The following is a 27,723-nucleotide window of genomic DNA, read 5'->3' on the forward strand; positions in this document are numbered from 1 at the left end:
CTATCTATCCATCCCTCCATCCATCCATTCACCCATCCATCATCCATCCATCCATCCATCCATTCACCCATCCATCCATCCTCCATTCCTCCATCTATCTATCCATCCATCCATCCATCCATTCACCCATCCATCCTCCATCCATCTTTCTGTCTATCCACTTGCTATATAGTTTGGATCTGATGTCTTGGTACCCAGCCCACTGTGCAAGTGGGAAGTCATGGAGCATTAAGAGGCAGGGGCTAGTGGGAGGAAGTTGAGTCATTAGGACACATGGCGGAGGGGATATTGGGATGGTGGCCTCTTCTCTTTGCTTCTTGCTGCCATTAGCTGAGCAGTTCCTTGGCTATACATCTCATGTGATGCATGGAGCCACCACCACAAGCTCAACACAACAGAGACCATGGCCTAGAACTTAAGATAAAAGCAGAATGACCCTTTCCCCCTTTAAGTTAATCTCTCAGGCACACCATCCTCCCACCCAGGAGAGTCCAGGGGAAGTTCAGGGATTAATGTAAATCATCAAGAGACACCCCCTCACACACACACAGGAACAGAGGCTCATGCGTTAAGATGGTAGCGAGTGTTACAGGCTGTGAGCAGGGCAGCAGTCTAGGGCTCGCTCTAGTGAGATGCCTTTGAGCATCCCCACAAAGAAAGGGGACGATCTCTGAATGAGAGTCTGCTTGACATGTCTGAGTGAGCACACACATCAACAACACGCCCAAGGAAATGAGACCCTTGGGGAGCATCAGGGACACAGCTGCCCATACCACCCTCCTGCCCGAGTGCCATGTCCCCTCCCTTCTCAGCCATTCATTACACAGAGGGACGCTGAAGGTCTCTGGGTGTTGGGACGGAGCCAGGCTTACAGAGGGATAACATATGGGCCATGTCTCTGGGCTTCTAGCACCTCTCACTGACCTGGAGAGATGTCTTCTCATGAGACCACCTTCCACCACCCAGCACCCCAGCTTGCTCGAGGCTGCCCTAGAGATGTCCTGGGCCACTCTTTCTCCCATTCTGCTGATTAACTGGCTGTGTAGGAAGAGCTGGGAAAGGGCACTGTGGTTCCTAATGTTCTGAGCCTGGTGTGGGGCTATGTGGCCCCTAGTCCATCCATTCCCCGTCCCCCGCCCCCCAGTGCATGGTCTCTGACCACCACTGCCAGCCCTGAAGAGAATGTGAGCACCAACACGGAGCTCGTCAGCTTGCTCTGACCAGTTAGGACCAGTTGACCTCTGTGGTATTAAGTCACCTTCCCTTTGGCTCAGTCAACTCCCTTGTCATAGTCATAACCTCTCATGTAACCCACAGATGCATCCAGGTGCTTGTCCTCAGTGATTCCAGGATGTAGCATTTTTCTGTGCCCTGCTCTCCTGTCATCTTCTGACTTCCCTCCAGCTATGTCCACATACCCTGATACTCAGGCGACAGCAAGGAGTCCTAGCCTCCTGTCTAACCTGCCTCCAGGCTGTCTTTCAAGCCACTTCCTCCCATCCTGCCCCAGCCTCAAGGCTATAGACGCTGACCCTGTGTTCATAAGGAAAGCCCTATTCTCCTCTGCCCTTGGTCCCCTCAGGGCTGTCCCCACGGCTGGTCCTCTAGAGCTGTCATTCCTCTAGAGTCCCACCTTCCTATACTTGGACTAGCGACTCCCTTTCTTCAAGTTCTGTCTTTGCAATTTTTGTGCTTGAAAAAGTGTGTTCAACCGGGCGTTGGTGGCGCACGCCTTTAATCCCAGCACTCGGGAGGCAGGGGCAGGCGGATCTCTGTGAGTTCGAGACCAGCCTGGTCTACAGAGCTAGTTCCAGGACAGGCTCCAAAGCCACAGAGAAACCCTGTCTCGAAAAACCAAAAAAAAAAAAAAAAAAAAAAAAAAAAAAAAAAAGTGTGTTCAACCGGGCGTTGGTGGCGCACGCCTTTAATCCCAGCACTCGGGAGGCAGGGGCAGGCGGATCTCTGTGAGTTCGAGACCAGCCTGGTCTACAGAGCTAGTTCCAGGACAGGCTCCAAAGCCACAGAGAAACCCTGTCTCGAAAAACCAAAAAAAAAAAAAAAAAAAAAAAAAAAAGTGTGTTCATTATCTGTGAGTGTGTGTTTGCACACACGTGGAGGCCGGGGCTCAAGGCCTAGGCTAGTTAGCCAGAGCACTCCAGGAACCTCCTGTCCCTGCTTCCCCAGCACTGGGATTAAAAGTATCCCATCACAGCTGACTTTTTCTGTGGCACCAGGGATCTAATTCAGATCTTCGTGTTTTTGTGGCAAGCACCCTGAGTTACCTCTCCAGCCCCATTCTGTGCTCTGAACTACATTTGAGCCACAGTTCCAGGGGACTCCTTAGGCTTAGGTTTCCCCCACCACCATAGACCACCCAACTACACGAGAAGAGTTTAGGTTCCTCAAGAATGTGGTCCTGAATAGCTATCCTCTGCTCTGGGTTGTTTTTTTCCTCAGAACTGCTCCAGTCTGGCAGAGAAATGACAAGGGAAGCTACAGCCAGCCGCTAGCTCGTCAAATCCCGGGTCCTCTTCCTGGAACTCTCCATATAAATGTAAACACATTGGTTTCTCACACAGGGTTGTCAGCCTCTTCCTGAAAGGTAGCTGCTCTGTGCCTGACCCAGACTGGAGCAGAGCCAGGCTCGCACTCCAGGCTGTTCCCAGCAGGGGGCAGTAGAACAACCACTGCACACTGAGCCCCAGAGCCCCACCCTTACATGGGGGTTGGCTTCCCAGGCTCCTCGCTGTTCCTCCAGGGATTCACTTTAGTGAGCTTGTACATCCATGGCAGGAGAGGAAAAAGTTTCTACCCTCTACCCAATGCCTTTAAGACGGGTCCCACATGAGTAAGGGCAGTGGTAATGCATGCCTTTAGTCACAACATTTGGGAGGCAGAGGAAGGTGGATTTCTTTGAGTTCAAGGCCAGCCTGGTCAACAAGAGCTAGTTCCAGGACAGGCTGCAAAGCTACACAGAGAAACTCTGTCTTCAAAAGCAAAAATGAAAAAACAAACAAACAAAAAAACCCAAACAACAACAAAAAGACACTGAGGCCACCAAAGCCAAAAATAAAGACATCCTGTTCAAACTAGAAGCTACCCTCCTTCCTTTGTTCCTCTCAGAAACACACCCATGGGCATTCAAGTGCCCATGAATCCTTTACCTGGTATTGAGGATGGATGCCTCGGTGCCAAGTAGCTTTCTTTCCTATCTGCTTGCTCACCAAGGGATATTAGGGGTGTGGTCAGCTGGCACTTCCTGTATTGTGCTACAAGGCTTCATGGGAATAGAGGCAGATTCTCTCAAACATGCCAGAAGCCACAGTACCTGGGCTCCATAGGTTCTCTTTTGCTCAGAGCTACGTGCAAGGTTCAGATCCAGGCTTGAAGGACTCCTTTCCCTCCTGTGAGCAGGTAAGGGCGTCTGAGGATGGAGGTCCTGGCACTGGGGTACCTTTTGGGCAGAACTGCTCAGGGAAATTCTTGAGTAGGTTTCTGGGCCCAAGAGTTCAGGAAGTTACCCACAGCCCATGGATCCCCAACATGAAGCCTCAGTACTGTGAAAAATAGTCTGTCATCATAGCATTATAGGTGCAGCCAGGTGACTACATTTGAGAGGGAGGGTGGGAGGGAGGAAAGGCAGGCAGGGTGGGGCATCCAGTTATGCTAATATGGACTGAGGCTCAGAACCTCCCACCATATCACGGAGTCATTTGCTTAGCCCACTTGCAATAAGGGGAAGCTAGACCACGGCCAGGCTGAGGACTCATTTCTGGAGCAGAGGTTGGAGGTCATATGGGGGGCTGGTCACTAGAGTAGCCACAGGCAGGGCTGGCCTGAGGCAAGAGTGCTTTGTATCACTTCATTCACCCAGCTGTGGTTGGTCCCTCTGCCTTGGATAAGTGGCCATGTAAACGGCCCGATTAATGTCCACACCCTACTTAGTGATACACACCAGTAGACATTTATGAAGAACCAAATCTCAAAGGCTAGCAGGCCTTATGATGGTTCGCCGTGGAAACCTCTGGACTCTCCTAGTTTAGACTTTTTTTTTTTTTTTTGTGGTTTTTTTCGAGACAGGGTTTCTCTGTGGTTTTGGAGCCTGTCCTGGAACTAGCTCTTGTAGACCAGGCTGGTCTCGAACTCACAGAGATCCGCCTGCCTCTGCCTCCCGAGTGCTGGGATTAAAGGCGTGCGCCACCACCGCCCGGCTTTAGTTTAGACTTTTTCTTTTGTTTTTTTCAAGACAGCGTTTTTCTGTGCAGCCCTGTAGACCAGGATGGTCTTGAACTCACAGAGATCCACCTGCCTTTGCCTCCCCAGTGCTGGGATTAAAGGCGTGCACCACCACGCTGCGCTAGTTTAAACTCTTATTATAAAACTATAGAAGAGTTAACATAAACTATGGTGCAGTCAACTTCCTGGCCCCCTCCCCACCCTTCCAAGTCTCCAGGGACAGCCATTCTCTCCTGCTTCCAAACGACTGAGACTTTTAACTTCATTCAATCAGAATACATGGTGTCACCTAAATCACTGCAAGTTCCATGCAGGCTGCTTCTAAAGAGTGGGTTTCATTTCTGACCAAATAGCATTCCACTGTCTACATATAAATACAACACACACACGTATACGTTCCCTAGTTAGTAAGTGACCACTGTGGCTATTGTGATGTCCTATGAACACAGGTGTTTGTGGATGCCGTTTTTTTCTCCACTGCTTATACATCCAGTATTGGGGCGGTGAGGGTCACAGAGTAGTTTTGACACTTGGGTCTGATGCCTCCATTTCATAGGTCTACACTCAGTAAGAATTAAAGCTTACAGCAGCTGCCACCTGGATCCTAGCCACACACTGCTCTTTGCATCCCAGACTGGTCTACAAAGGAGTTCCAGGACAGCCAGGGTTAAACCGTGAAATGCTGTCTCAGGAAAAAACAAACCAACAAGCCACAGCAGGAATGTGGAACCCTGGACTTTGATGGCCACATCCACACTTAAGAGTTATCCAGCATGGAGGCTCTGGGGAAACCCCACAGCAGCGGTTCTCAAGCTCCCTAATGCTGCAACCCTTCAGTACAGTTCCTCATGTTGTGCTGACCCCCACCACAGAAGCACTCTGCTATTCCTTCATAACTGTAATGTTGCTGCTGTTGTGTACAGTGGTATAGATATCTAATGTCCAATTCCTGTGAAAGGTCACTTGACCCCCAAAAGGGTTGCAACAGGTTGAGAAGTGCTGCCCTACAGGGTCTAGGGCACCTTCAACATGGACTGATTCTGGAGGATGGCTCCGACAGCCCTCAGCAGGCAATGGACTCTCTCCTGTACCCTAGTGGTGGACTTGAGTGGCAATCTTGGTTTCAGAGAGCAAGGGTTTGCTAAGGCGGTTCTTCTTCCCAGGCAGCACAGACCTATGTTTCCAGAAACTGCCGTAGGAGGTTAGGTAGGGCCCAGCAGCAAGGCCCAGCAGACTTCCCCTGGCAGCACCCACCACACTCCAGAATGAGGCAATGCACTGGCCAACACACAGGGTTCTGTAGTGTAGCTTGGTTTTATTTATGTCCACAAATATTTCAAAAAAATTACAAAATACTCAAATGGAGAGAACACAGAAGTCACGATTTCCTGGGTGTCTACTGCTTACACTGTGTCATCTCATGGCAAACTACTCATATATACACTTAGCTCCGAGACCTAAAGAAATGCAGCGATCAGATGTCCGCTCGCTCCACTGCAGTGAGACTCAGTGAAGCTCAGCCTTGACGACACTGAACAAGTACATACAGAACACAGAAAGCAAACCCAAATTTCGAATCAAAGAAGGGAAATCCAAAAGGAAGCCAAGCAGCTGGGCCTCAAAGATGCCATGAAGGTCCAGGGCCTCCGAACAAACCAGTCAGTCACGGAGGACACAGTCAGTGCTTCACCTTGGGACAGGGGAAAAACCCAAAACTAACAAAGAAACATTTTCGGACAGATTTCAAGTTCAGACTTCAAAGTACTTCACTCTTTCTCTTTGGAAAATGGGTACTAGAGGGGAGATAAAGGGTTAACTGAGTGGCAGACTCAGTTAAAAGGGGAGAAGGAGGTGGTGGCATGGGACAGAAAGGACCTGCCTGGCCAGAGCCCAAGAGGAAGTGGCCTTCCTCAGTCCAGAGGGCACGGTAGACCATGGAGAGCATGCCGCCACCCCAGAAGAAAACAAATGCCTTCATGCCAAGGTGGCCAGAAGTTTGATAACAAAAGGTTAATTTGAGCTTGCCTCCATGAAGAACCAAAGTTAAGGCAGAATGGAATGAAAAAAAAAAAAAAATAAGGTTAAAAAAAAAAACAAAACCCTACAAACATTTTCAACAGACAAATAGATCCTAGCTGCCCCATGCATGGTTCAGGGAGCATGAAGCCCTGCCACACCTGAGTCAGAGCCTGCAGCAGAGCGAATGCCAGGTTAGCTAGGAGCCACTTCTCTCCACAGGGCCAGGACACACCTTGTGGCTGGCTGGCTGCTCCTAGATGCAACCACTGCACACCAGAGTAGAAATGGCCCTCAGGAGTCCAAGGGAGGGGTCAAACTGATGTCCCACCCTTGGGTTCCATCAGCAGTCGTCAGTCTGCCCAGAACTGTTCCCCAAGATCTTGTTGAAGAGGGCTGTCCCAGGGGAACCTGTTTCAACGAGGACTCCCATTCCTTTTCCACACGGTCTCCCAGGAGGATGCAGGTCACTTGCACAGCCTGCTTTATAGCCCACACCACAGGCCAGACCTGCGTCAACATTTACCCCAGGAAGTCCCTCACTCTGAAGCAGCCTCTCTGTGGCAGGCATGGCTTGGCAACATGCACACCTGCAGATCTCTAACACCCCTTTGGCAAGCATATGTCCTGGGTCTCATGTGCTGTGTACTGCACCGTTTCTGGAACTTCCTAAACGGTTTAAGATTTCAGTCAAGAACAGTCAAGCATGTGCAGAAAGTCCTCAGGAAACTTATCATCGGACACATACACGTAAACATGCGCGCTCTGTACCAGAGATAGGACGACAGGGAACACAAAGTCAACACTAAACTCCTAGGAATAAGGAAGGAGGCTCGCTCAAACACGCCTGTCACTGCACATGCGAGGGACAGACAGAAGTGAAATCAAAGCAGCAAAATAAAGAGCCTGTAACATTGTCCCTGCCAACCCCTAGATGCTCACTGCTATGACCAAACCTAGTCCCAAGCTCCTGCCTGCTTGAAACTAGAAACGCCCATCTGTTCCCTTTAATTAAAGGGATAATTAATTATATATAACTTTTTATTAAAAAATCAACTCTGTATTCTGTCAATAGCTGGTAGGAATTCACGCTTTGTGACATGGCTGGAAAAAATAGATCAGAATAGTCGTCTGTGGAAGGAAAAGAGACTTCTAAAACCATTTATTTACAGATGTAAGAAGTCATGCTGCAGAACTGTCTCAAATTATGAAGATTCCCTACAATGTATTAAAATAAAAGATTTTTTTAAAAATTATAGCTCTTGGATTTCAAACTCATATGCCGCCTCTCTGCAAACCTCGTGGGTTCTAGAGCCCACGTGCCTCAGTGTCTGCTTGCACAGTGAAGGGTGTGAACGGACTCTAGCACCTACTGAGAAATCAAGGAAAAGAACTAAAGCCAAACCCCAAGATCGCAGGTAAGTTTTCCAGGTGTCAGTCCAGCCCAGGACACACCAAGTTTCTGGGGGACTGTCATGCAGGGAGACCCAAATTGGTCTCAGGAAATCCTCTCAACAAACAAACACTATTATGCAGATGTGGTTTTAGTTGTGGGTTTAAATATATAGAGAAATCTTTAGACGATATTCCTCTTTGCTCTTGCAGCTCCTACTGGATGTAAAGTCCTGTTTCTTCCCCTAGAACTGGGGTTTCCACAGCCAGCATTAACAAATAAATAACTTATAACTGCTTGTCACCTTCTTTCTTCAGTCGACTGGTGGGAAAAGGGGGAGAAAACAAGAGAATAGGCATCAGGGTGTGCTAGGTGACAGGGAAATGGTATCCCACAGGCTACAGGCACAGGCTGGCCAATCTATTTGCTTATGGGTTCCACCCCAGCCTCTCATTCAGCCAAGTCATGCTTGCATGTATCCCTCCCTCTCAGAACCAAAGAGGATGGCCCGGGGTACTTGCCATAATGGGGCGGGGCGGGTGTGTGTGTTTAGGTTCTCTTTCATCTCACCTGTAATAATCTTCCTGACTTGGCAGGTGACCGCCATGCATGTGTGGATGTCCATGTAGCCACTGCTGCTCCATGGCCAGTCTCTGGAGCTCAGCTGACTGGGCATGCATGGCCTGAAGCTGGTGGGCTGCTGACATGGGGGGTGGGATAGCCCCAGGCAGGTCTCGGGGATAGGGGGTGCCTGCCAAGCACAAAACACGCTCTGCTACAAAAACAAGTCAAGGGAGTAGTCACAACCAGAGCAACCAAGACAGAGACCAGGAGGGAGTTCAGAGAGCCTGCTGTGCAGTACACTCACCTAGCTGAGGAAGTGGGGCCAGCCCTTCCCAGGCTCTACAGAGAGAGCACCACCAGGGGCAGGGCAAGATCAGCAGAGTCCCCAGGCAGGAAGGAGGCCCATCTCAGAGGCCCCTGGGTCTCATGCCAGACCTTGCCTGCAAGGCTTCTCCCCAGACCTCAGCCCTAGTCAGGTGTCTACTGTCCTCTGCAGCCCAGGCAGTCCTGGCTCCTGTTGGGCTGTTTTGCAGAGCATTTATGGCCTCCCTCCTTCAAATCCTCCAGTAGTCCACCTGCCTGGTCCCCACCCATGAGCAGTTGATGAAATGCAGGAGTGCTATCTGACTCAGCCCCAGCTCCCACTTGGAAGTCCATGTCCTTCCTCTAGTGAATTCTTACCAAAAACTGGGTGGCGCAGCATCTCGTGCTCATGGGGGGGCTGTCCAAGTAGAGGGTTAGGAAGGGTGCCAGGAGGGTAGGGAAAGCGAGCCAAGTGAGGGCCAGCAGTCAGGGGGTCAACCAGTGGGTGAACTGGGCCTGCTGAACCTAAAAAAAAAAAAAAAGACACAAGTCCAAATGTAGCTGGAGCATGGCTCTGGTATCCTTGCTGCATGACCCATGGTGACTTCTTTATCACCCAAGCTGGCTCTCAATCAGCAGGGCGGGAAGCACCAGCCCCACTGGGGAGAATAGGCAGCGAGAAGCACAGAGCTCAGCTCTGACTCTACACCTGAAGCCACTCAGCATGGCAGCTCGCTCTGTGCCTCTTCTGTACAGTTCAGGCCAACAACGCCTTCTTCCCTCAGCTCACAGCAAACATATTCTCTCCCTTCTACAGAATGGTCCACAAATCAACCCCATGTGGTCACCCTGGGTACCTGCTGAGGTAGCACTCTACGTTAGGCCCTCCAGGCTTACAGTGGCCTACTCTCTCTCCTTGGGGGCCTACTGCGGTAGCCCTCAGAACTCACTGCCTCCCCAGGAACACAGCCAGTCTCCCTTATAACCATTCCCGTGAGGCTTTGAAGGAAGTGGTACCCACTGAGCCTGCCTCTGCCCAACCCAGTCTTCCTACAGATGCCAGGAAAGTGGACCTTAAGGAACTCTGTTCCCAAAGGACAGAACTGCACTTTGCCTGGTCATCAAAGCCAGCAGATACTCTGTCTTCCTCTGCTCTCATGAGCAGGGATACGTTTCCTTGGGCAGCCCAGCACCTATACCCACACCTTGCTTGCCTCTAACGTCCACAAGAGCCCTGATCTGCTGTCCCTCACCCAGGGCACAGGGCCAGGCTTTCCCCAGACATTTCTCTTCTGCAGGAGACCCAGGTCAGCAGCTTCCTGAGACTCACTATCAGGAAAGCCCATCAACTGTGAGTCTTAGGTGGAAGCTGCCTACCCTGCCTCACTCCTGAATTGGGCACATACCTTGGTGGAGAGGATCCTGCTGGTGGAGGTGGAGGTGGGAGTGGATGTGTGAATGCTGGTGATGGTGTGGAGTTACATTAAACATCTGCAGCCGTGCCAGGGGGTCGCTGGTAAGAGATGCCATGCGCTCGGCATGGATGCGCTCAGCTGCCAGTCTGTCTGGGTAGCTCATCTCAGGCCGCAGCTGAGGACCTGCCAGTGCCAGTCTCTCCCGCTCCAAAGGGTTCAAGCCCGGGTGGAAAGAGGCAAAGGGGTGGGGGCCAGCTGCAGGAGGGATGGTGAGGGCGCTGTGCCGGGCAAAATGCTCCATGGGGTTGGTGGCTGGGTGCAGGGGGTCCAGCTCTGGTGGCTTCACCTCAAAGCCTGGCTTCATCCTCTCCCGCAATTCCCGCTCCCGGATCTCCCGCTCCCGGATCTCTCGCTCTCGGAGCTCCCGCTCCCGGATGGTAGGGTCAACATTGTAGAGGCCAGGCATGTGGTAGGCCAGCAGGGGGTCAGCGGGATTAAGGGGCATGTAGAAGGGGTGGTTGCGGTTGGTGGGAGACATGACATGGGGCCGAGCGTATTCACTCAGTGTCCGCAGGGCTGGGGTGTCAGGCCCGATGTATGGGGGCACAGCGGCAATTGTGGTTGGTGGTGGCTCGAAGGAGGGTCGCATGTGACCAGGACCACTGAGCTGAGGGTCACTAAGACGACCTTCATGTGCTGAGCTGGATGCCTTCTGCTGAAGAAAAGAGAGTATGAGGAAGGGTGCCAGGGTATGGGTATGAGGAGCTGGTGCCAAGCCACCTGGGGTCTAAAACTGGTGCTCACCAAAGAGGTAGGCCCTTGTTCTGTTCCAGCGTCGGACCAATTTAGCTCCTTCACCCCAACACAGAAACAGAGGACCTTTGCCAGGTCTAGGCATCAGGACAGTCTAGACTGATCTGTGCCTGCCTGCAGTCCCCTTGTACCTCAGTGTTTCTGTGCATCAGGGAGCCCGGCAGCCAGAAAACCTACCATGAAGTCTGACATGCCACTTCTGAATTTGGCGTCCCCACCCTTCCTGACTGAGCAGGCACCAAGTACCCCAGCTCACATGGGGGCTTTCAAAGCAGGGTGCACCTGCATAGCCCCTCGATGCCACACTTAGGCTTCCTTCCAAGTCACCCCCTTCTGTCTCTCTGACACCTCGGGATTACGGAGGAGGCACTAATCTATAGGCTGCAGGGAAAGGACAGGCCCATCAATCAAGTCAGACTCATGACTGCCACACAATGGATGGCTTACAGCCTTCAGAAAGTCTGGACAGGGGTGCCACTAGCACTAGAGAACACACCAGTCTATGATAGATTTCGGCCATCAAGCCCTGGCTGAAGACACTGTCCCCTGCATATCAGGTCCCTTCAGGACTCACAGCAGCGCGTTCTGCCTCCCGTTCCCGCTCTCTCTCCCGCTCTCGCTCTTTTTCCTTCTCTTTCTCCCGCTCCCGTTCCTCTCGAGCCTTCTGTTCGGCCTCACGCTTGGCCTTCTCAATGGCCTCCTCTCTCTTCTTGGCTAGTTTGGATCCAGTCAGAGGCATGAAGTACAGGTCTGTCCGTGCACATGAGTTGTAGCCCCGGTCCAGATGTTTGTAGAACCTAGAGAGGTAGCAGCTCTGGCTGGGGCTTCTGCTGAGGGCCACACCCTTCCTCACCTCCACCAAATCCACCCACACCTAGCCAGGCCTCCATTCCTCCAAACCAGTACCTGGCGGACTGGCTAGCATGGCTGGGGGTGTCCACTATGGTGGGCTCAGGGGATGGGCTCCTGGGGGGTGGAGGAGGGCTCTCTGGCTCCTCTGCTTCATCTAGAGCCTCCTCTTTGATCTGCACAGCAGGGAGTGGGCAAGATGGAGCCCCTGGAACACTGCCTCCAGAAGAAACAGCAGCAGAGCAGGATGGTTGTGATGAGGTGCTGGGCCCCGCAGGTGGGGTGGAGGTGGAGGGGCAGGAGGGTGGGGTGATGGGAGGAGGGCCTCCAGGTACAAAAGGGTGCTGGGGGAATGGGGATTGGGAGGGCACCTGGTGGAGGCCAGTGGGGGGATGGGAGGAAGCTGGGGGTGGAAGACTCTGGCTCTGGGTCAGCCCAGGGGGTTGGGCAGGGGAGGAGGGCAAGGGCTGGCTCTGTGGCATGAGCTGTAAGGGTGGAGGGTGGGCTGAGGGAGGGTGGTGTGTGGACAGGGAGCTGAGGGGCTTCAGGGCTGGAGGTGGTGGCAGATTGGCATTCATAGAGAAGGGTGAGGGCCCTGAGAGGTGAGGTGGATGCTTGTGGGCCTGTGGTGCTGGAAGTTGGGGAATCGGTGTGGTAGGTGGGGGTTTGATATGAGGCATGGCTAAAGGTGCAGGAGGCAGGGGCTGTTCCCTTGGGGGCTGTTGGGGCTGCAGTGCTGACTGGGAGGCTGGAAGCTGTATAGTGGTGTGAGGATGAGCTGCTGGGGAGGTGCCCAGAGGGCCCTGGCCTGGGGAGGCCTGGGGAGGAAGTCCAAAGGGCTGAGGAGGCCCTGGGTGTTGTAGCAGGGGTCCAGCCTGTAGGCTGTGAGGACCAGGTGGGCCCTGACCATGCAAGGAGGGCTGGGTGTGAGGCTGTGCAGAGTTCTGGCTAGGGGGTGCAGTTAGAGGCTGCAGTGGAGGATGGGGTGAGGGCAGCCGAGGTGGGTGCAGGGTGGGTGCCTGCTGGATGTGGGTGTGGGCTGCAGGTGCTACTGCAGATTGAGGCTGGTTAGGGGGCTGTGAGGTGGCAGGGGAGCCCTGTGGAGGGACTGCAGTGGCAGAGGGCGTGGGCCCTGGGGTGGGAAGTTGGGGTGCTCCTGGAGGGGCGGAGGGACCCGAAGCAGCCCCACTGGGAACTTGCAGGGTGGGGGGCTGGGCCTGCAGTGTCTGCTGCTGTGCTGACGAGTCCGAGTCACTCTCATTGTCCTGAGGACTGGGGATACTGGGGGATGTGCTGCGGTTGTCCTGGTCGATGTCTTTCGGGTCACTGCTGCCCTCATCATTGACACTGCGACTGTCTGAACTCTCCCCCTCGCCTTCAGAGGGAGAGTTGGGGCGGCTGATCTCCTAAAGTCAGAGAAGCAAGAGATGGAAGCACTGGGAAGCAGAGCTCAGCTCCACACCGCTAGTATGGATCACAACCACGGTCTATGCAGAGGCAGCAGGGGATTCAGCTCTTGCCTGGGAGTCAGGCACTGCCTTTCCCGGGAGGACCTGAGTCTGTGTGGGGACTGAGGGTGGCGATGTCAGGAGCCTCACCTGGGTCTTTGTCTTTTTGGAGGTGGCCCTATCAGGCTCCTCTGTGTCGGAGGCCACCTTCTCCCGCTGGCGCTTGGTGCTCTTCAGAGGGGACGCAGCCTCTCCCTTCACCTTCTGCAGTGGAAGCAGAGAAGTGACGTTTGTGGACATGTTTCCTCATTCTGAGCCCCATTTCCAGAAGTGAGAATGTTCTCCAAAGAGCCAACGAGGACCCAGAGGAGCAGCTATCTAGGGACAAGGATCCTTGGTATTAGGAACCCTTCTAGCCACTCCATTTTGTGTTTCTGAGGCCTTGGCCAACTTATGGCAGAGGTACCTCTATTTTTCCCATCTTTCTAGGCCCTAGGCCTCCATCTGCAGCTCCTAGGCCAGGGTGATGTCACTGTTCAGATGGGAGGGAGGGACCAGGAGGCTCCCACTGTCCCCCTCAGCCCCTGACCTTGGCTGACTTCTTCACCGTCTCTGCTTTGCTGTCATTGCTGGAGGTGCTAGCAGCACTGGGGGAATTCCGGCCACTGGATCGAATATCTTCATTGATGGGGGAGGCACGACCATCAGGACTGGCAGGCTGCTTCTTCCGACCACTGCGTAGTGTAGACATCTGTCCCTCCAAAACCAAAGGATGGAGAGAATGGATCCCTAGGCCCAACTGCCCACCCAAGTCTAGCCACAGGTAAAGTAGGATAAACAGTGTGTTCACAAATCCACTCAAACCCAGACACACATCCTGGGGGGCTATCTTGGAAATGCACAGGGCTCTGAGAGGTAAGGAGTCAGCTGACTGTTTATTTTATGCTCCTCACCCTTTCTCAGGTTAACTGTCCACACTCAACAAACCACAGTGCAGAACATTTGTGGAGTTAACAGAAAAGGACAGGAAGTCACCCAGGAGACAAGGCTGCTAAATACTGCAGTTTGATACCTGCAGCTCCCTTCTGTAAAGCTACAAGGCTTAGCTAAGGTCAGGAAACAGGGGAGTGGGCCGTCCTATCCACCTGCCAGAAAGGTCCTCAGAGGTCAGTGCCAGAGAGAAAGATCCCTTTCACAGTCCCACGCCTCAAACACCCCAGACACATTTCCAATCAATGTTAAACAAAGCTGTGGCTGTTGCTGTACTATTTATTTAGTTTTCTTTTAAAGATTTATTTATTTTATGTGTACTGGTGTTTTGCCTGCATGTATGTCTGTTTGAGGGTGAAAGGTCTTGTAATTATAGACAGTTGTGAGCTGCCATGTGGGTGCTGGGAACTGAACTTATCTGAACTGCTGAGCCATCTCTCCATCCCCTGCTGTATTTTTTTTTTTTTTTAAAGACTCACTCCACAGCTAGGATGGCCTTGAATTTATGGCAATCGTTCTGCCACAGCTTCTCATATGCTACGATTATAGACACAAGGCACAAGTGGGTAAATCTTCACTAAAGAACCTATATAAAAACAATCTGCAAAGATATATGCCCACTGGAGGCACTTGGCCCACATGCCAGAGTGTTCTGAGGGACTTGGGGAACTGGCACTGGGCTGCAAACCAAGACCAATGAGCTCTCCCTAACACTAAGCTCCATGGCCCCAGGGAGGGAAGTACCAGCACGAGTGTGCTTCTGCCTAAAACCAATTCTCGCTTGAGTCCCTGGTGGGCTCAAGCCCCCATGACCAGGTCCCCAGCTCACCGAGCCCCGACTCCGCCGCGTCCTCATGCTATGCTTCCCACTGAGCCCATCGTCCTCCTCCTTGACAGGTTTGAACATGAAGGGCGGAGGGTCCACGGGCTTCTCGATGGGTGGCAGCTCACCGTACTTCTTGAAGTGGATGCGACAGTCAGTGCAGAGAAGGATGTTCTCCCGGCCCCCGTGGTGCCAGTCTTTGGAGGCTACATGAGGAGAGGTGGGCAACCTTTGAAACCACCTGTCTCTGAGGACATCTGAGCAGAGGGCCCTTCTGTGGGCTCCATCTGACCCTGATTCATGAGAGCCACAGAGCATGAGCTTCCTATGAGTTCCCTATACAACCCAAAGCTGGTGAGGGTTTCCACTGTCCGGTCCCCTGTAGCCACCCCTTGAAGATGGCAGCCACTTCCCAGGAACAGCAGAGCCCCCCCCCCACACACACACCTTGTATGAGACCTTCTTACCCAATAAATCAGTACAGTTCTGACTGCTCAACAGGGAAGCAAAGTCAGAAAAAAGGATCAAGTTTCTCAAGCACAACCCATGTGTCAAATCAATCACTGGCCCTGACTTCTTTGCCATCCAGCACATGAAATAGAGTCTAGGCCTGCCCCGGAATAAACACTTGCCCCCTGCACTGAGGGTACCCAAGGTCACTTACTGGTGGTGAAGCAGTGACGGCAGGCGTACCCCTTCAGCTCCTGCTCGCTGTCTTCACTGTCAAAGTCATCCTCACTAGCTGAACTCAGGTCCACTGCACAAGGTGGTAAAGTGGAGACAAAACAGACACCATCATGTTCAGCTGAGAATGGGGCACCAGTAAAATAACTCCACAGACTGGGGTGGGCATCAGCCACAAAGGCTCATTTTGAATTCCCCAGCATTATTCAGCACAGCAAAGAGATTGCATGTACAAGGGTATTCTATCAAGGTCCTGCCTTGCCAGATTTTTGGGGGCTGATGTTATACCTGAATCCTGTGGTGGTCAGCACAGGTGCTCCTACTGGTGAATCTAAAATGGTAGCAGTATACTCACAATGCCTTCCTAGTGCATCTGAGCAGCCTGGAATTCTGTCTATTGAACCAATATGGCTTCTGGCCCTCACCAAGTATAATACAGAATCCTGGTACCCTTAGGCCAGTTTTCTGGACTAGGAAAGAACTGCTAAGCACTACTGCTCTGTTCTAGTTCATAGGGACCAAGACAGTAGGGCCCACAGGATTCACCTGTCCTTGGGGTGAATGTCACACTTGGCCTGGGAAGAGGATCTGAGTAAAGCAGACAAAAGAAGAAAATGGAACCTTAGGTCAAGCTTAAATTTTTGATCCCTGGCTCACCAGCTCCACAGGTTCAGAGCTGAACGTACATATGCCTACATGTGAGCAGTCTCTTACTACTCTCTGCAGCATAAAGATACCCACTTACAGAATTCACTGGAAGGAGGTCTGGAGGGTGTGTTGACAGGGGTGGAGGCCGTGCGAGTCTTAATTCTTCTGAACACTGCCTGCCTGCGGTGCCGGCGGTGGGCACGGGAGCTGGCTGCCTCTGGTGTTTTTTTCCAGTAGTAATAGAAGGTAATCAGTTCCCCCTGTGAGAGAGAAGCATAGCCGTGAGTGTACACACACACACACCCCGTCATCACATCCTCCTGTGCCTGGCACTGAGAGCAGGGTGGCAGCAACGCTCGGTGAGTGAAGCTTCAGGCTCCCATCCTGCAACCCAGCAGAGTGTGACCTCCACAAACCAAGAATCACGTCCACACAAGAGACAAGGAAATAAGGCTCCCACTTATTTAGGGAGCTATAGCTATGAGTGTGCAAGCTGAGTGTGATATGTGCACATGGAAGCATCTTCAGAGATGGTCACCAAATAGAGAACACAGGTGAGCTGGAAGGATCAAGGGCCAGGAGACAAACTGCTTTCTCTACCTTCTTTGACCCTTTCAATGGTCAAACTAGCAGGGAATCCTGAAGAACAGGACTGGGGCTAGCAAAATTTTGAAGACAGAGGGACTGATACCTGTCACATGCGGAGCCTTCCTGAAAAAACGCAACTGTGACAGTCCTGCCCTGAGGGATTCCCCTGCTACCTGTCTCCCACACAGAGAGTGCTTATACCTTGCTGGGGCTTACTAAAAACCAACTTCAAAAAATAAATTTTAAAATGTATTAAATATACAAAATAATGGGTTTATGACATTTTTACAAAAGGCTGATTTCTTAGAAAGAGCGCAAAAGAGTCTCTGCCTTAGTCTTAAAAGAACAGTATCAACAAAACATTGAACCTGCACTTCAGGAGCAGCTGCTGAGCTGGTCCCGGAGCCATCTTCGTCCCTCCCTCTAATGCCTGCTGTTTCATGAATGAGGTGACCAGGAGAGGAGGTGGCAAAGAAGTTTCCTTGGGAGCTAGGTTCTAAGGGCTGGGAAGATAAGTAGGCAAAACCAAAAGGATGTCTGAAGACCTTGTACAAACTCTTCTGACAGACAGGACCAATCACAATGGGCTCTACCCCAACCCCAGTGGTTCTGAGTATCAGAAGCATCGAGCAGGTTTTAGACAAGGAAACAGCTCCTCAAAGGCAGCTGATACACATGTGCTGGGAACTTAGTGGGCTGGAACTTGCCAGGGAGGAATTTGCCTGCCTCTGCCCCCAGCACAGGGATCACAAGCATGCACCACCATGCCACCTTTTTCACGTGGCATCTGGGGAGCAGATTCAGTTGTTTATGTTTACACAGCAAGTACCTCACTGACTAAGCCATCTCCCCAGTTGCCAGTCCTTGGGTTTTTTGAGACAGGGTCCCACTCTATAGCCTAGGCTGACCCTGAACTCATAATCCTCTTGCTTCCATCCCCAGAGTTACATGGTTACAGGAGTGGGCTGCCATGCCTACCATCAGATCCTTAATGGAGGTGTACAGAGCAGGAACTGACTGACCTGTCCATCTCATGGAGCTGTGGATGTGCTTCAACCTTTCTAACCATTCAGTACTTAGCAAAATACCAGTCCCCACAAACGCTCCACAAATGAAGCACTATCCCAGGTTGCAGAACAGGCAGGGAGCCTCCAGCAAGGCCCAGAACACTTATGCCTGAATATGTGTACACCCCGGATCAGCTGAGTTCTACCTGGTGCTAGATGATCAGTAAGGGAAAAATGGGGAGATTACCATTGGGGGTTCTATTTCTCTAGCATGTGTGGTACAAATGGCAGCTGGTCCAGTGGTGGCACATCCTGAGCCCAAGAGCCCCAAATATGACCCTCTTTCTGCTACTTTGCTTCCCACTTTCATGGTTGGGGAATACATTTTCCCACACCAATCCTGAGTGGAACCAGACTCTGCCTATTGAAAGCTGACCTGCCTTAGTTTTCCTATTGGTCCAACCACCTTCAAGCACTCTATCAGAGTGGCATGCTTCATCAGTGCAAGTGGGCAAGTTTGTCCAAGAAATCAGAGTCTTTTCTGAAACTGGAAAGAAGCAAAAACAAGAGCAGGTCCTTTCCAACCTCTTCCCTCAACCTCTAAATAGCGTTTGTCTGAGCCTGGCATTGTCGCACACAGTAACAATTGAGCACTCCTACTAACATTTTTTTTTCTTTAAAGTAAAGGCAGAATTTTATTTCTATATAGCGCTAGCTAGGCTGGAACTCACAGAGATCTACTTACTTCTGCCTCCCAAGTGCTGGGATTAAAGGGGTGTACCACCATGTCAAGCCCCACCCTACTTCTTAAACACAGATGCTCAGAAGAGTCTGGGATGGTTCTGAAAGACAGCACTACTTGCAGTAGAAAAGGAGACATCAGAGATCAGCGTGGCTAAGAAACTGGCCCAGTGCCAGATAGCAAATGGAAAAAGCAGCCCCAGAGGTAAGTCTGGGTCATTGCACCTGACTCCTGCACCGTGTTCTCTTAACAACTGAGATAGGGGCTGGAGAGATGGCTCAGTGGTTAAGAGCACTGCCTGCTCTTCCAAGGGTTCAGAGTTCAATTCCCAGCAACCACATGGTGGCTCACAACCATCTATAGTGAGGCCTGGTGCCCTCTTCTGGCCTTCAGGCATACATGCAGACAGAATATTGTATCCATAGTAATAAATAAATATTTAAAAAAAAAACCAAAAAAACAACAACAACAACAACTGAGATACCCAAGGTAAGTGTGATGATTCAGGCAATACCAAGTTTTGTCAACAAGTAACAGCTGTGACAAAAAAACTACGTACCCAGAGCAGACTAAACACAGGCACCATGGGTCAAGATGAACTGCACCTGGGCCAGGTAGAAACCACAGCTGAGAAAATGAAAGAATGTAAATTTCAAATGCAGAAACCTCGATGGCTGGGACCTGCATGCACTGCTGGTGGGAATATAAGGCAGTCAAAACCACTTCGTAAAAAGTTTGCCAGTTTCTACCAGGTTAAACAAGTACCACAGGATCTAGAATTCTATGCCTGGCTTGTCTATCCAACAGGACAAAAATGTGTTCAAACAAAGGCTTTGAACAATTTTTAGTTATCGACGTGTATGTTGTCTTGGTGTGAGAATGCCTATGAAGGCCAGAAGAGAGAGTAGAGTTCCCTGGAGCTGGAGTTTCAGGTGGTATGTTGGTGCTGGGGACAAACTCAGTCCTCTGGAAGAGTAATAATACCTGCTCTTAATCGCTGAGTCAGTTCTCTGATCCCACACAAAGACTTTCACACAAACATTTTTTCTTAATAACCCCAAAAAAGAAAAAAGAAGCATGCTTAGCCATGGGAAGTATGATTAAGTTATAAGTATCCTCTGGGATGTTATTTGACAATAAAAAAAGGAACCAGCAGCTTATATAATAAGAGATAAATTTCAAAAAACCCTGTTAAAAGCTGGGCGATGGTGGCGCACGCCTTTAATCCCAGCACTCGGGAGGCAGAGGCAGGCGGATCTCTGTGAGTTCGAGACCAGCCTGGTCTACAGAGCTAGTTCCAGGACAGGCTCCAAAGCCACAGAGAAACCCTGTCTCGAAAAACCAAAAAAAAAAAAAAAACTCTGTTAAATGAAAGTCATAAGGAGAGCATGAGTTCATGATAGACCGAGAGATCTATTACAGCAAGAAAGGCAATTCAGTGGCTGCCCAGAGCTGTAAGGTAGGTGAGAAGAGCATTGGCAAAGGACCCAACCAAGTGACTACCTACTCAGGAGGAAAATACCAATGTCTATACACAGATGGCATTATTCACACAGATGTATACAGTTGTCAAAACTCAACTGACTGCATACTTAGAGTGTGGGCGCGTTTGTGTACACACACACACACACACACACACACACACACACACAGTGTAGCACGTGTCAACTATATGTCAATACAATTGACAAAACAATAATAAATCCAGGCCAGGTTTTATTAGCTGCTTCTCAGACGGCAATGGCCACTGAGGGATTAAACATGGAGGATTAGAAACAGCATACTGCTGCCTGCATGGGTGGCTAGGTCTTGAGTACAAACAAAAGAACATATTGGGCAAAGCTTTGGTTCTACAAATAGAGTGAAGCAGCTCATGGCCTCACCAGGAACGAAGTCAATTGCACTTTAATCAAACATGCATGGTGTGCAGCAAAGACCCGCTGCACATCAATTCAGGGAACAAAAGCTGCTGTGGAAATCAATAGCTCACTGAAACATTAACAGAGGCAATCATTGATCAAAAGGCAGCTCCACAAAGGCAGCCTTGCAAATTAGCTCCTGATTTTGCTTGCAAGCAAACCCTGAGGTCTAAATGTTGACATGAATGACTTATAATGATCATTTGTTCCCGATGCTCTCACCTCATCTCACAGCTAACCCATGTGATATCAGGTGCTGTAGCTACATACACCACGAGGTGCTAAACCAACTCAGAACGTGGGCAAAAAAAAAAAAGGAACAAAGCCACCTCCAAGCGTCAGTCCCAGACCTTAGTTTAGTTAGCTCTTGCCCAGTGCTGAACTTCTGGTCTGGGTTAGCATTAGTTCTCTCCTTCCAATTCCTCCAACCCCCACCACCCTTTTCACAGAGGAGAGCTGAGTCACAGGCAGCAGGGGCTCAATCCAGCAGAGACGACTTTCTAGGATATTCATACAACAGGTTGGGAGGGTGTGTGTGTGGGGGGGGTACTGTTGGGTTCAGCAGCTATTGGCTGAAGGAGCGGAAGGAGCTCCCGCAACAGGGTTCCAGTGACATTTCTGCAAAAATACAAGGGGAAGAAAATGCCATACAGAGAACATGAGCAGAGCAAAAAAGAAAGGGGCTGCCTAGGGAAGCCCTTCCTCGTAAGTGGTTGAGAACCTTGAAGAGTCAGCAAAAGCTAACTAAGGGCAAAAACTGAGGCAAACCGCTCCCGGGCTGCCTACCTCATCCTTGCCACTTGACTTCAGCCCTTTTGGGCTGGGCTGTGAGTCTATCAAATTCACTCACATAAACATAAAATGTCAGGGCTCCCAGAGCTCCCTGTGCAGTCTGGCCACAGGGAGAGGGGCTGGAGCTGCTCCCATCTTGGAGCTGGCCTAAACTCATTTCTGGCACAAGTTCTGCGGCTGTGGCAAAACAGCAGGTGGAGTGTCCCGTCTTCCCATAGGCATGTCCCTAGCAGGCAAACAAGGCTGAAGGTGGAAGCTGGTTCCCTGTGGCCAGCACTGGTCTGCTTACCTCCTTGTCTTAGAGCAGATCTGTCTACCTACTGCACTTATCTAGTAAACTGCAGCACTTACTACTTCAGCCCCTGCAAAGCTGAGATCTGTAACTTGTCCTATTTGATTTAAAGGTGATTCTTGTTGAAAGATGAGCTGTCTGTCATCTTTGTCCTGAGGCCCAGGGAAATGAGTCAGAACAGAATGCTGAGGAGGTGAGACACTGGGGGCATCTAAAACACCAAAGCCTACCCCTCCCTTAGGAAAGATCTCTCTATGTAGCCCCAGCTGCCCTCAAACTCAAGAGATCCTCCTGCTCAGCCCACCAACTGTTGGGATTTAAGGTGTGTAAAACCAGGCCTGGCCTCCATGGTTCTTAAGAAGGACACTCCTCCCCTCATAGGCACAGGGATCTGGAAAGAGATCCTTGTCCCCTAGCCTTGTCCTTGTACTTTTCTTATGCCTTAGCTTGGCACAACTTCCCAGACAGGACTCTCTGGGAGGCTGATGTGGAGGCAGGAAAAGGTAAGCCAATTATTATTTTTTATTCTTCCAATTTCTCTTTCTCATCAAATCTTCCCTCCCTTGTTAGTCTCTCTCCCCTCTCCCACCTAACCCTTTTTACTTCCCAACAGAGGTATGAGCCACTGCTCAGCCAAACCAATTTTTTTTTGCTCCACATTAAAAGCCTACAGGTATAAGCAAAATTGGGCAGTTTTAAAGGAAAATTTAACATTATTAGCATACTACCCAGAGAGGTGTGGGAGACTGGAGAGAGCGCTCAGTGGTTAAGGACTGACTGCTCTTCGAGAAGATCAGGATTCAACTCCCAGCACCCGCATGTCAGCTCACAAATGACTGTAATTCTAGTCTCAGGGGACCCAACCACTTCTTCTGGCCTCCTAAGGTACCAGACATGCACATGGTACAATACATCATACATATAAAATAAATTAACTAAAAAAAGTTGGAGCAGCTGGCCATAGTGGCAAATGCTTTTAATCCCAGCAGGTGAATCTTGGTGTATTCAAGGCCAACTTGGTCTAAAAAGCAAGTTCCAAGACGGTCAGGGTGTTACACAGAGAAACCCTGTCCAAACAACAGACAACAAATAAGTAAACAAAGAGACGGAGCCTTATAGATGCCAGCCACTATCAGGACTTTTCTCTGTGTGAGTAGGGTAAGACAAACATGTTGGGGGTCAGAGGACATCTTGAAGGAATGGGTTCTCCCCTTCCACCATGTGGGGCGCTAGGGATCAAACTCAGGTCACCAGGTGTGCTGACAGGCACCTTTACCTGCTGGGTGATCTCAACAGCCCTACACATACACCCTCTAGTTTTGCAGAGCATGTTCCACATCTTCCATTCTCACAGGGTACAGGACCGAGAAGACAATGTGGAGGATGGATGTCTTTGTAGCTATATGAAGAAGGCCTGTTTTTAGATGGATGGTGGCGCACGCCTTTAATCCCAGCACTTGGGAGGCAGAGGAAGGCGGATCTCTGTGAGTTTGAGGCCAGCCTGGTCTACAAGAGCTAGTTCCAGGACAGGCTCCAAAGCTATAGAGAAACCCTGTCTCAACGCCCCCTCCCCCAAAAAACCAAACCAAACCAAAACAAAGAAGGCCGTTTGAGCATCCCTCCACACTCTCTGATTCTCTGATGGCACAGAATCCTTTGTCCGTACACCCACACCATCCTTTGCAAGGTTAGAAAAAGCACTAAAAAGTTATCTGGAAAAAACACAAGACAAAAACAAGATCTACTTTTTTTTTTTTAAAAAAAGGCAGGGTCTGTTATGACACAAGTTGGCCCCTGGAAATGCTGAGATTGTAGGCGTGTGCCAGCACACATGCTAAGCAAGCACTCTGCTAACTAAGTGGCATCTGCACCCCTGAAATCTTTAAAACACAGGATTTTGGGGGCTGGGGAGATGGCTCAGTGGCTAAGAGCACTGGCTGCTCTTACAGAGGATCCAGGTTTAATCCCAGCACCCACACAGAAGATCCAGTTCCAGGATATTTGGCACCTTCACATGGATATACATACATGGGGAAAACATACAATAATAAATCTTAAAAAAAAAAGGACACAGGATTATCTGTTCCTACGCAAAATACAAATATTTTAACATGAGTTCACAGAGAAAAGGGCAGCTAAATAATCACTGTAGAAGACCTTAAATCTCAGTGTTAATATGCTTTTGGAATGAAATTCTTGTTCCTGGGCCAACACCATGCTGAAAGAGTAATCTACACGGGAGCACCTGACCCTGCCGACCAACCTCATGGATGAAGGAGAGCTGCTGTGGAATTGGCTCCTGCCAAGGACCCCACTCTGCAGCTGGCCTGGAACTCACACTTCGCCTTCCTCTGTGAGATCACAAATGTGTCCATGTACCTCACTGCCTTAACAATGGTTTCATGGTATTTTTCCAAGGAAACATTCCACCAACAGCAAGCAATTAAGAACAATACCCAAACTAAAAAGCTGGCAGAGAGGAAAAAAAGCCTTTCCCAACCCCTGAACTTAGACATTGGCCAAGTCTGGGGGTGAGTGGGTATGAGCCATTCCTGGGAAGGGGAAATATTCCCTGGATAGACTCCAGGAATCTTCCAACTCAAGAAGCTTGGCTCCCTGATCTCCCTAATCTTTTTGCTTAGAATTATAGCTGCATCTCTCTTCGTGGCAGTAAAGTTTCCTGCCTGTGCAAGAGCCCTGTGCAAGTCCTTCCTTTGTTCCACTGTCTGAGGATTCTAGCTGGATCTAACAATGGTGGGGGACCTGCCAGGTGAGAGTCTGGGCACTGAGCAGAAACAACAGCTATGTTTGGGAGCAATCATCTCTTAAGGGTTTTCCATCAGGTTGCCAAGCATGGTGGTACACACCTGAATCCCAGCAGAGACTGGCAGAGGCTGGCAAATGAGTTCCAGGACAGCCAGGACCACACATAAAAACCCTGCCTCAAAAAGCAACCCCCCCACACACCTAAAAAACAAAAGAAAGGATAAGAAAAAAAGAAGATGCCTTTCCAGCAGGCAACTGGTTGTTTTCCAGTAGCTGGTGATTAAAGCACTGTTCTTCTGGGATCCTTCTTTTGTTAATCAACCTAATGGAATCCCTAATCCCCAGGAGCCAGCCACTGTCAGCAGCTCTGCTGCAAATCACTGCATGCCACCTCCAGCGCATCTGGGAGATCTGCTCAAAGGCACAGAGCTGAGGATGGCATTCTGGAGCCACATCTCCTGGACTCAAGAGGCTCAGAAGATAGATGCCTGACTTAGCATACCCTGCTCTGAGAGTCAGCCCACTTCCAGGCAAGGCATGTCCTCTGCAGCTCTTCTAGGATAGGTAAATGAAAGGTAACTATTCTCAGGCATGGCACGTCCAAGAGGGAAGCCAGACTAAGGTGCCCAAAGAGAAGTTCCTAAACCAGACACCCTTTTAGAAGGAAGAGAAGAAGGGGGGAAAACTCCTACTTTGGACAGGTTAAAAATTCACCCCTTCCAATTATTATACTCCATTTATATGACACAAAGAAATGGGAACAGCCTGGGCTAACCTTCAGTTACTAATACTCTGTTGTCTGGGGTCCTGACTAGACCACCTGCTCATCCTATCTCTGGTCTCACAACTCTCCTATGAAGTACAGACTGGTGCTCCACTATGGCCTTTTCCTTGGCTTGTCTTTGCTAGCTCAGTCGTCTCAAAGCCCAGGCCATACGCTGTCACTTCTCCAAACTAAGTTCCAGCTACTTCTCCATTTCTTCCAGACCTTTTTCCTGTTTCCCATCTCTCCCAGCCCTTGGCTTATGGCAAACACTATGGTAATTGACTGTTCTTTGGCCTAAAGCCCAAGCCACAAACCCCTTAAAGCACTGTGAAAAGAGAAAACTGGCTCTCCAAAGTTCTGACCTCTGTATGTGTACCCCTCCCCCCAAACAAAATAAAAAAAATAACTTGAATAAGTGGACTTCAAGATGGGCACTGTGTAAGCTGGGCAGTGGTGGCCTACGCCTTTAATCGCAGCACTCAGGAGGCAGAGGCAGACAGATTTCTGTGAGTTCGAGGCCAGCCTGATCTACAGAGCAAGTTCCAGGACAGGCTCCAAGTTACAGAGAACCTTGTCTTGAACCACCGCCCCCCCAAGGGAAAAGGTGGGCATATGATTGTAATCCCATCACTTGGGAGGCAAGTGGATTGCCTGAAGTTTAAGACCAAAGTGCTATACACAGAGAGTTCTAGTCAGCCAAGGTTTTACAGAAAGATACTGTCCCAAACCACACACACACAAACAAAAAAATCCCAGACAAAACAAAGGGGAAAAAATCTCCACAAATAACAAAAACAAAATTAAAAAATGCTCAGATCTGTGAAAGCATTGTAGGGCTGCTGGGGTGGGAGTCCCTGGACTGGACTCAGCACACCTTGTTGCTACCCCTGCCAACAGCTCTGTTAGACCTGTGTATTATGTACACACACTAGATTCTTCCACCTAGGCAAAAAACCTTAGGTTTTTGCTTTTTTTTTTTTTAAATCCTGTAGCAGCTTTATAAACGACACGGTTAAAAATGAGCTGAATGATCTGTAACAACTGCTGAAAGCACAGCAGGAACCTAGGGCTCCTACCAGGTGTGGGTTCCCTGGGAAGTCCTGACACAGAAGCGTGCTATCACAGAACCCACACACAAACCTTGGTTTTTGGCTTTAAATGAAGACTGCTAACATTTTAAATGGAACACTACCAGGAATTGTGTTTTCTCAGTTGACACCCCAAATCCTAAGAATTCATTTGTTGATAGCAGTTTTTGTCTCTGGGTGAACACTTCATTATTTCCTGAGTTCATTTTATTGGAGCTCAGCAACAGGGAGAGCAGGATTTCACTGCTGTTGGTTCCATCACCACATCACCTTTGCTAATGGGTCTTTTTGTGTTTGTCTGTTTTTGAAGTGAAACCACAGTTCTACCAGCAAAGGAGAAAAGGAAAAGCTATGAAATGTTAAACCAGCCCTCTCCAGTTCATAAACAGTTTTCTATTTATCGGCCTTCATTGTATGTGCAATCTTATTATCCTTGCACAGCATCAAAGTGACATCCGTCAGGGTCACCCTATAAAATATACATTGCAATGTAACATTTAATGATGAGAAAGGGACGAGAGATGAAGGATGGGAGGGTGGCATGCTGCAGGATGCTTTAAAGGGGTCATCAGTTATATCCGTGCGTTTCCTGAGGTGATAATTGAATGACAGGGCTGGAGGGAAATCCATTTTTGAGCTCAGAAAGGACAGTTAGGAGAAAAATGTTTTTGGGTAGACGCATATAATGATGGCCAGGAAATGAGGACAGCTATTCTAACACTGATTCTTTTATTTTATGGTTTTTATGGATGCACAGTAAATTATCACATATGATCTATTTCTTCAAGTTGAATGTTCAAATAAAGAACAGACTTCATTACAAAGAAAGAAGGGAAAGGGTATTTAATTTTGTCAGTTATTACATTTGTTTAATAAAATGAGCAAAAACAAAGATTACTAAAGTATAAGGATAAACGAACAATCTCACACTCTTCAGATATAAAAAACACTTCAACTCTTTTACCTAATTCCGGGGATTTAAGCTGAGGCAGAGATCTTAGGAAAATTCAGATAAACCAGAATGCGTGTGCTCATAGCCAGAGCAGCTGTCTCCTAGAAACTTGAAACAGAAATTTCAGGACAGAAGTATACGGGCTCAAGTGTGCTCAAAACATCTATGCTATGTTCTAACCCTTGCTGTCCTAGAGTGTGTCATTATGTAATAGAATCTTTAACAAAGTAATCAAGGTAAAATGAGGTCATTTGGGTGATCCCTAATATAACCTGATTGGTATTCATTTTTGTTGTTTGAAACAGAGTCTCTCTATATAGCTCTGGCTGTCTGGAACTCAGACATCACCTGCCTCTGCCACCTGAGTGCTGGGATCTAATCTGGTAATGGTGGTGCATGCCTTTAACCCCAGCATTTGGGAGGCAGAGGCAAGTGGATGCCTGTGAGTTCAAGGCTAGCCTGGTCTACAAAGTGAGTTCCAGGATAGCCAGGATTGTTACACAGAGAAACACTGTCTTGGGAGGGAATAGTATGTGTCCAACATTCTTTTTTTTTTTTTTTTTTGGTTTTTCAAGACAGGGTTTCTCTGTAGATTTGGAGTCTGTCCTGGAACTAGCTCTCGTAGACCA

General features: G+C 49.6%; 1 protein-coding gene across 11 annotated transcripts in view; it reads right to left on the reverse strand.

Annotated features, from left to right (window-relative positions):
* Positions 1-5,531: 5,531 nt before the first annotated feature.
* The window catches only part of Rere (arginine-glutamic acid dipeptide repeats), a 367,056-nt gene continuing 344,864 nt past the window's right edge, over positions 5,532-27,723 (reverse strand). For 4 of the 11 annotated variants that reach the window (XM_026782135.1, XM_026782126.1, XM_026782127.1 and 1 more), the window contains 11 exons: positions 16,280-16,442; positions 15,515-15,607; positions 14,857-15,056; positions 13,627-13,797; positions 13,188-13,301; positions 11,647-12,995; positions 11,315-11,537; positions 9,919-10,642; positions 8,891-9,037; positions 8,216-8,420; positions 5,532-7,966 (listed from right to left, as the gene is read on the reverse strand). In XM_026782135.1, coding sequence (XP_026637936.1) covers positions 7,933-7,966; positions 8,216-8,420; positions 8,891-9,037; positions 9,919-10,642; positions 11,315-11,537; positions 11,647-12,995; positions 13,188-13,301; positions 13,627-13,797; positions 14,857-15,056; positions 15,515-15,607; positions 16,280-16,442 — 3,423 coding nt within the window. In that variant the 3' untranslated portion in view covers positions 5,532-7,932. The remainder of the gene's footprint in view (positions 7,967-8,215; positions 8,421-8,890; positions 9,038-9,918; positions 10,643-11,314; positions 11,538-11,646; positions 12,996-13,187; positions 13,302-13,626; positions 13,798-14,856; positions 15,057-15,514; positions 15,608-16,279; positions 16,443-27,723) is intronic. The other 7 variants (XM_026782129.1, XM_026782128.1, XM_026782134.1 and 4 more) reach the window with 7 other exon arrangements.

The sequence above is a fragment of the Microtus ochrogaster genome, chromosome 10 (genome assembly GCF_000317375.1).
Source record: "Microtus ochrogaster isolate Prairie Vole_2 chromosome 10, MicOch1.0, whole genome shotgun sequence".
Taxonomy (NCBI): Eukaryota; Metazoa; Chordata; class Mammalia; order Rodentia; family Cricetidae; genus Microtus; species Microtus ochrogaster.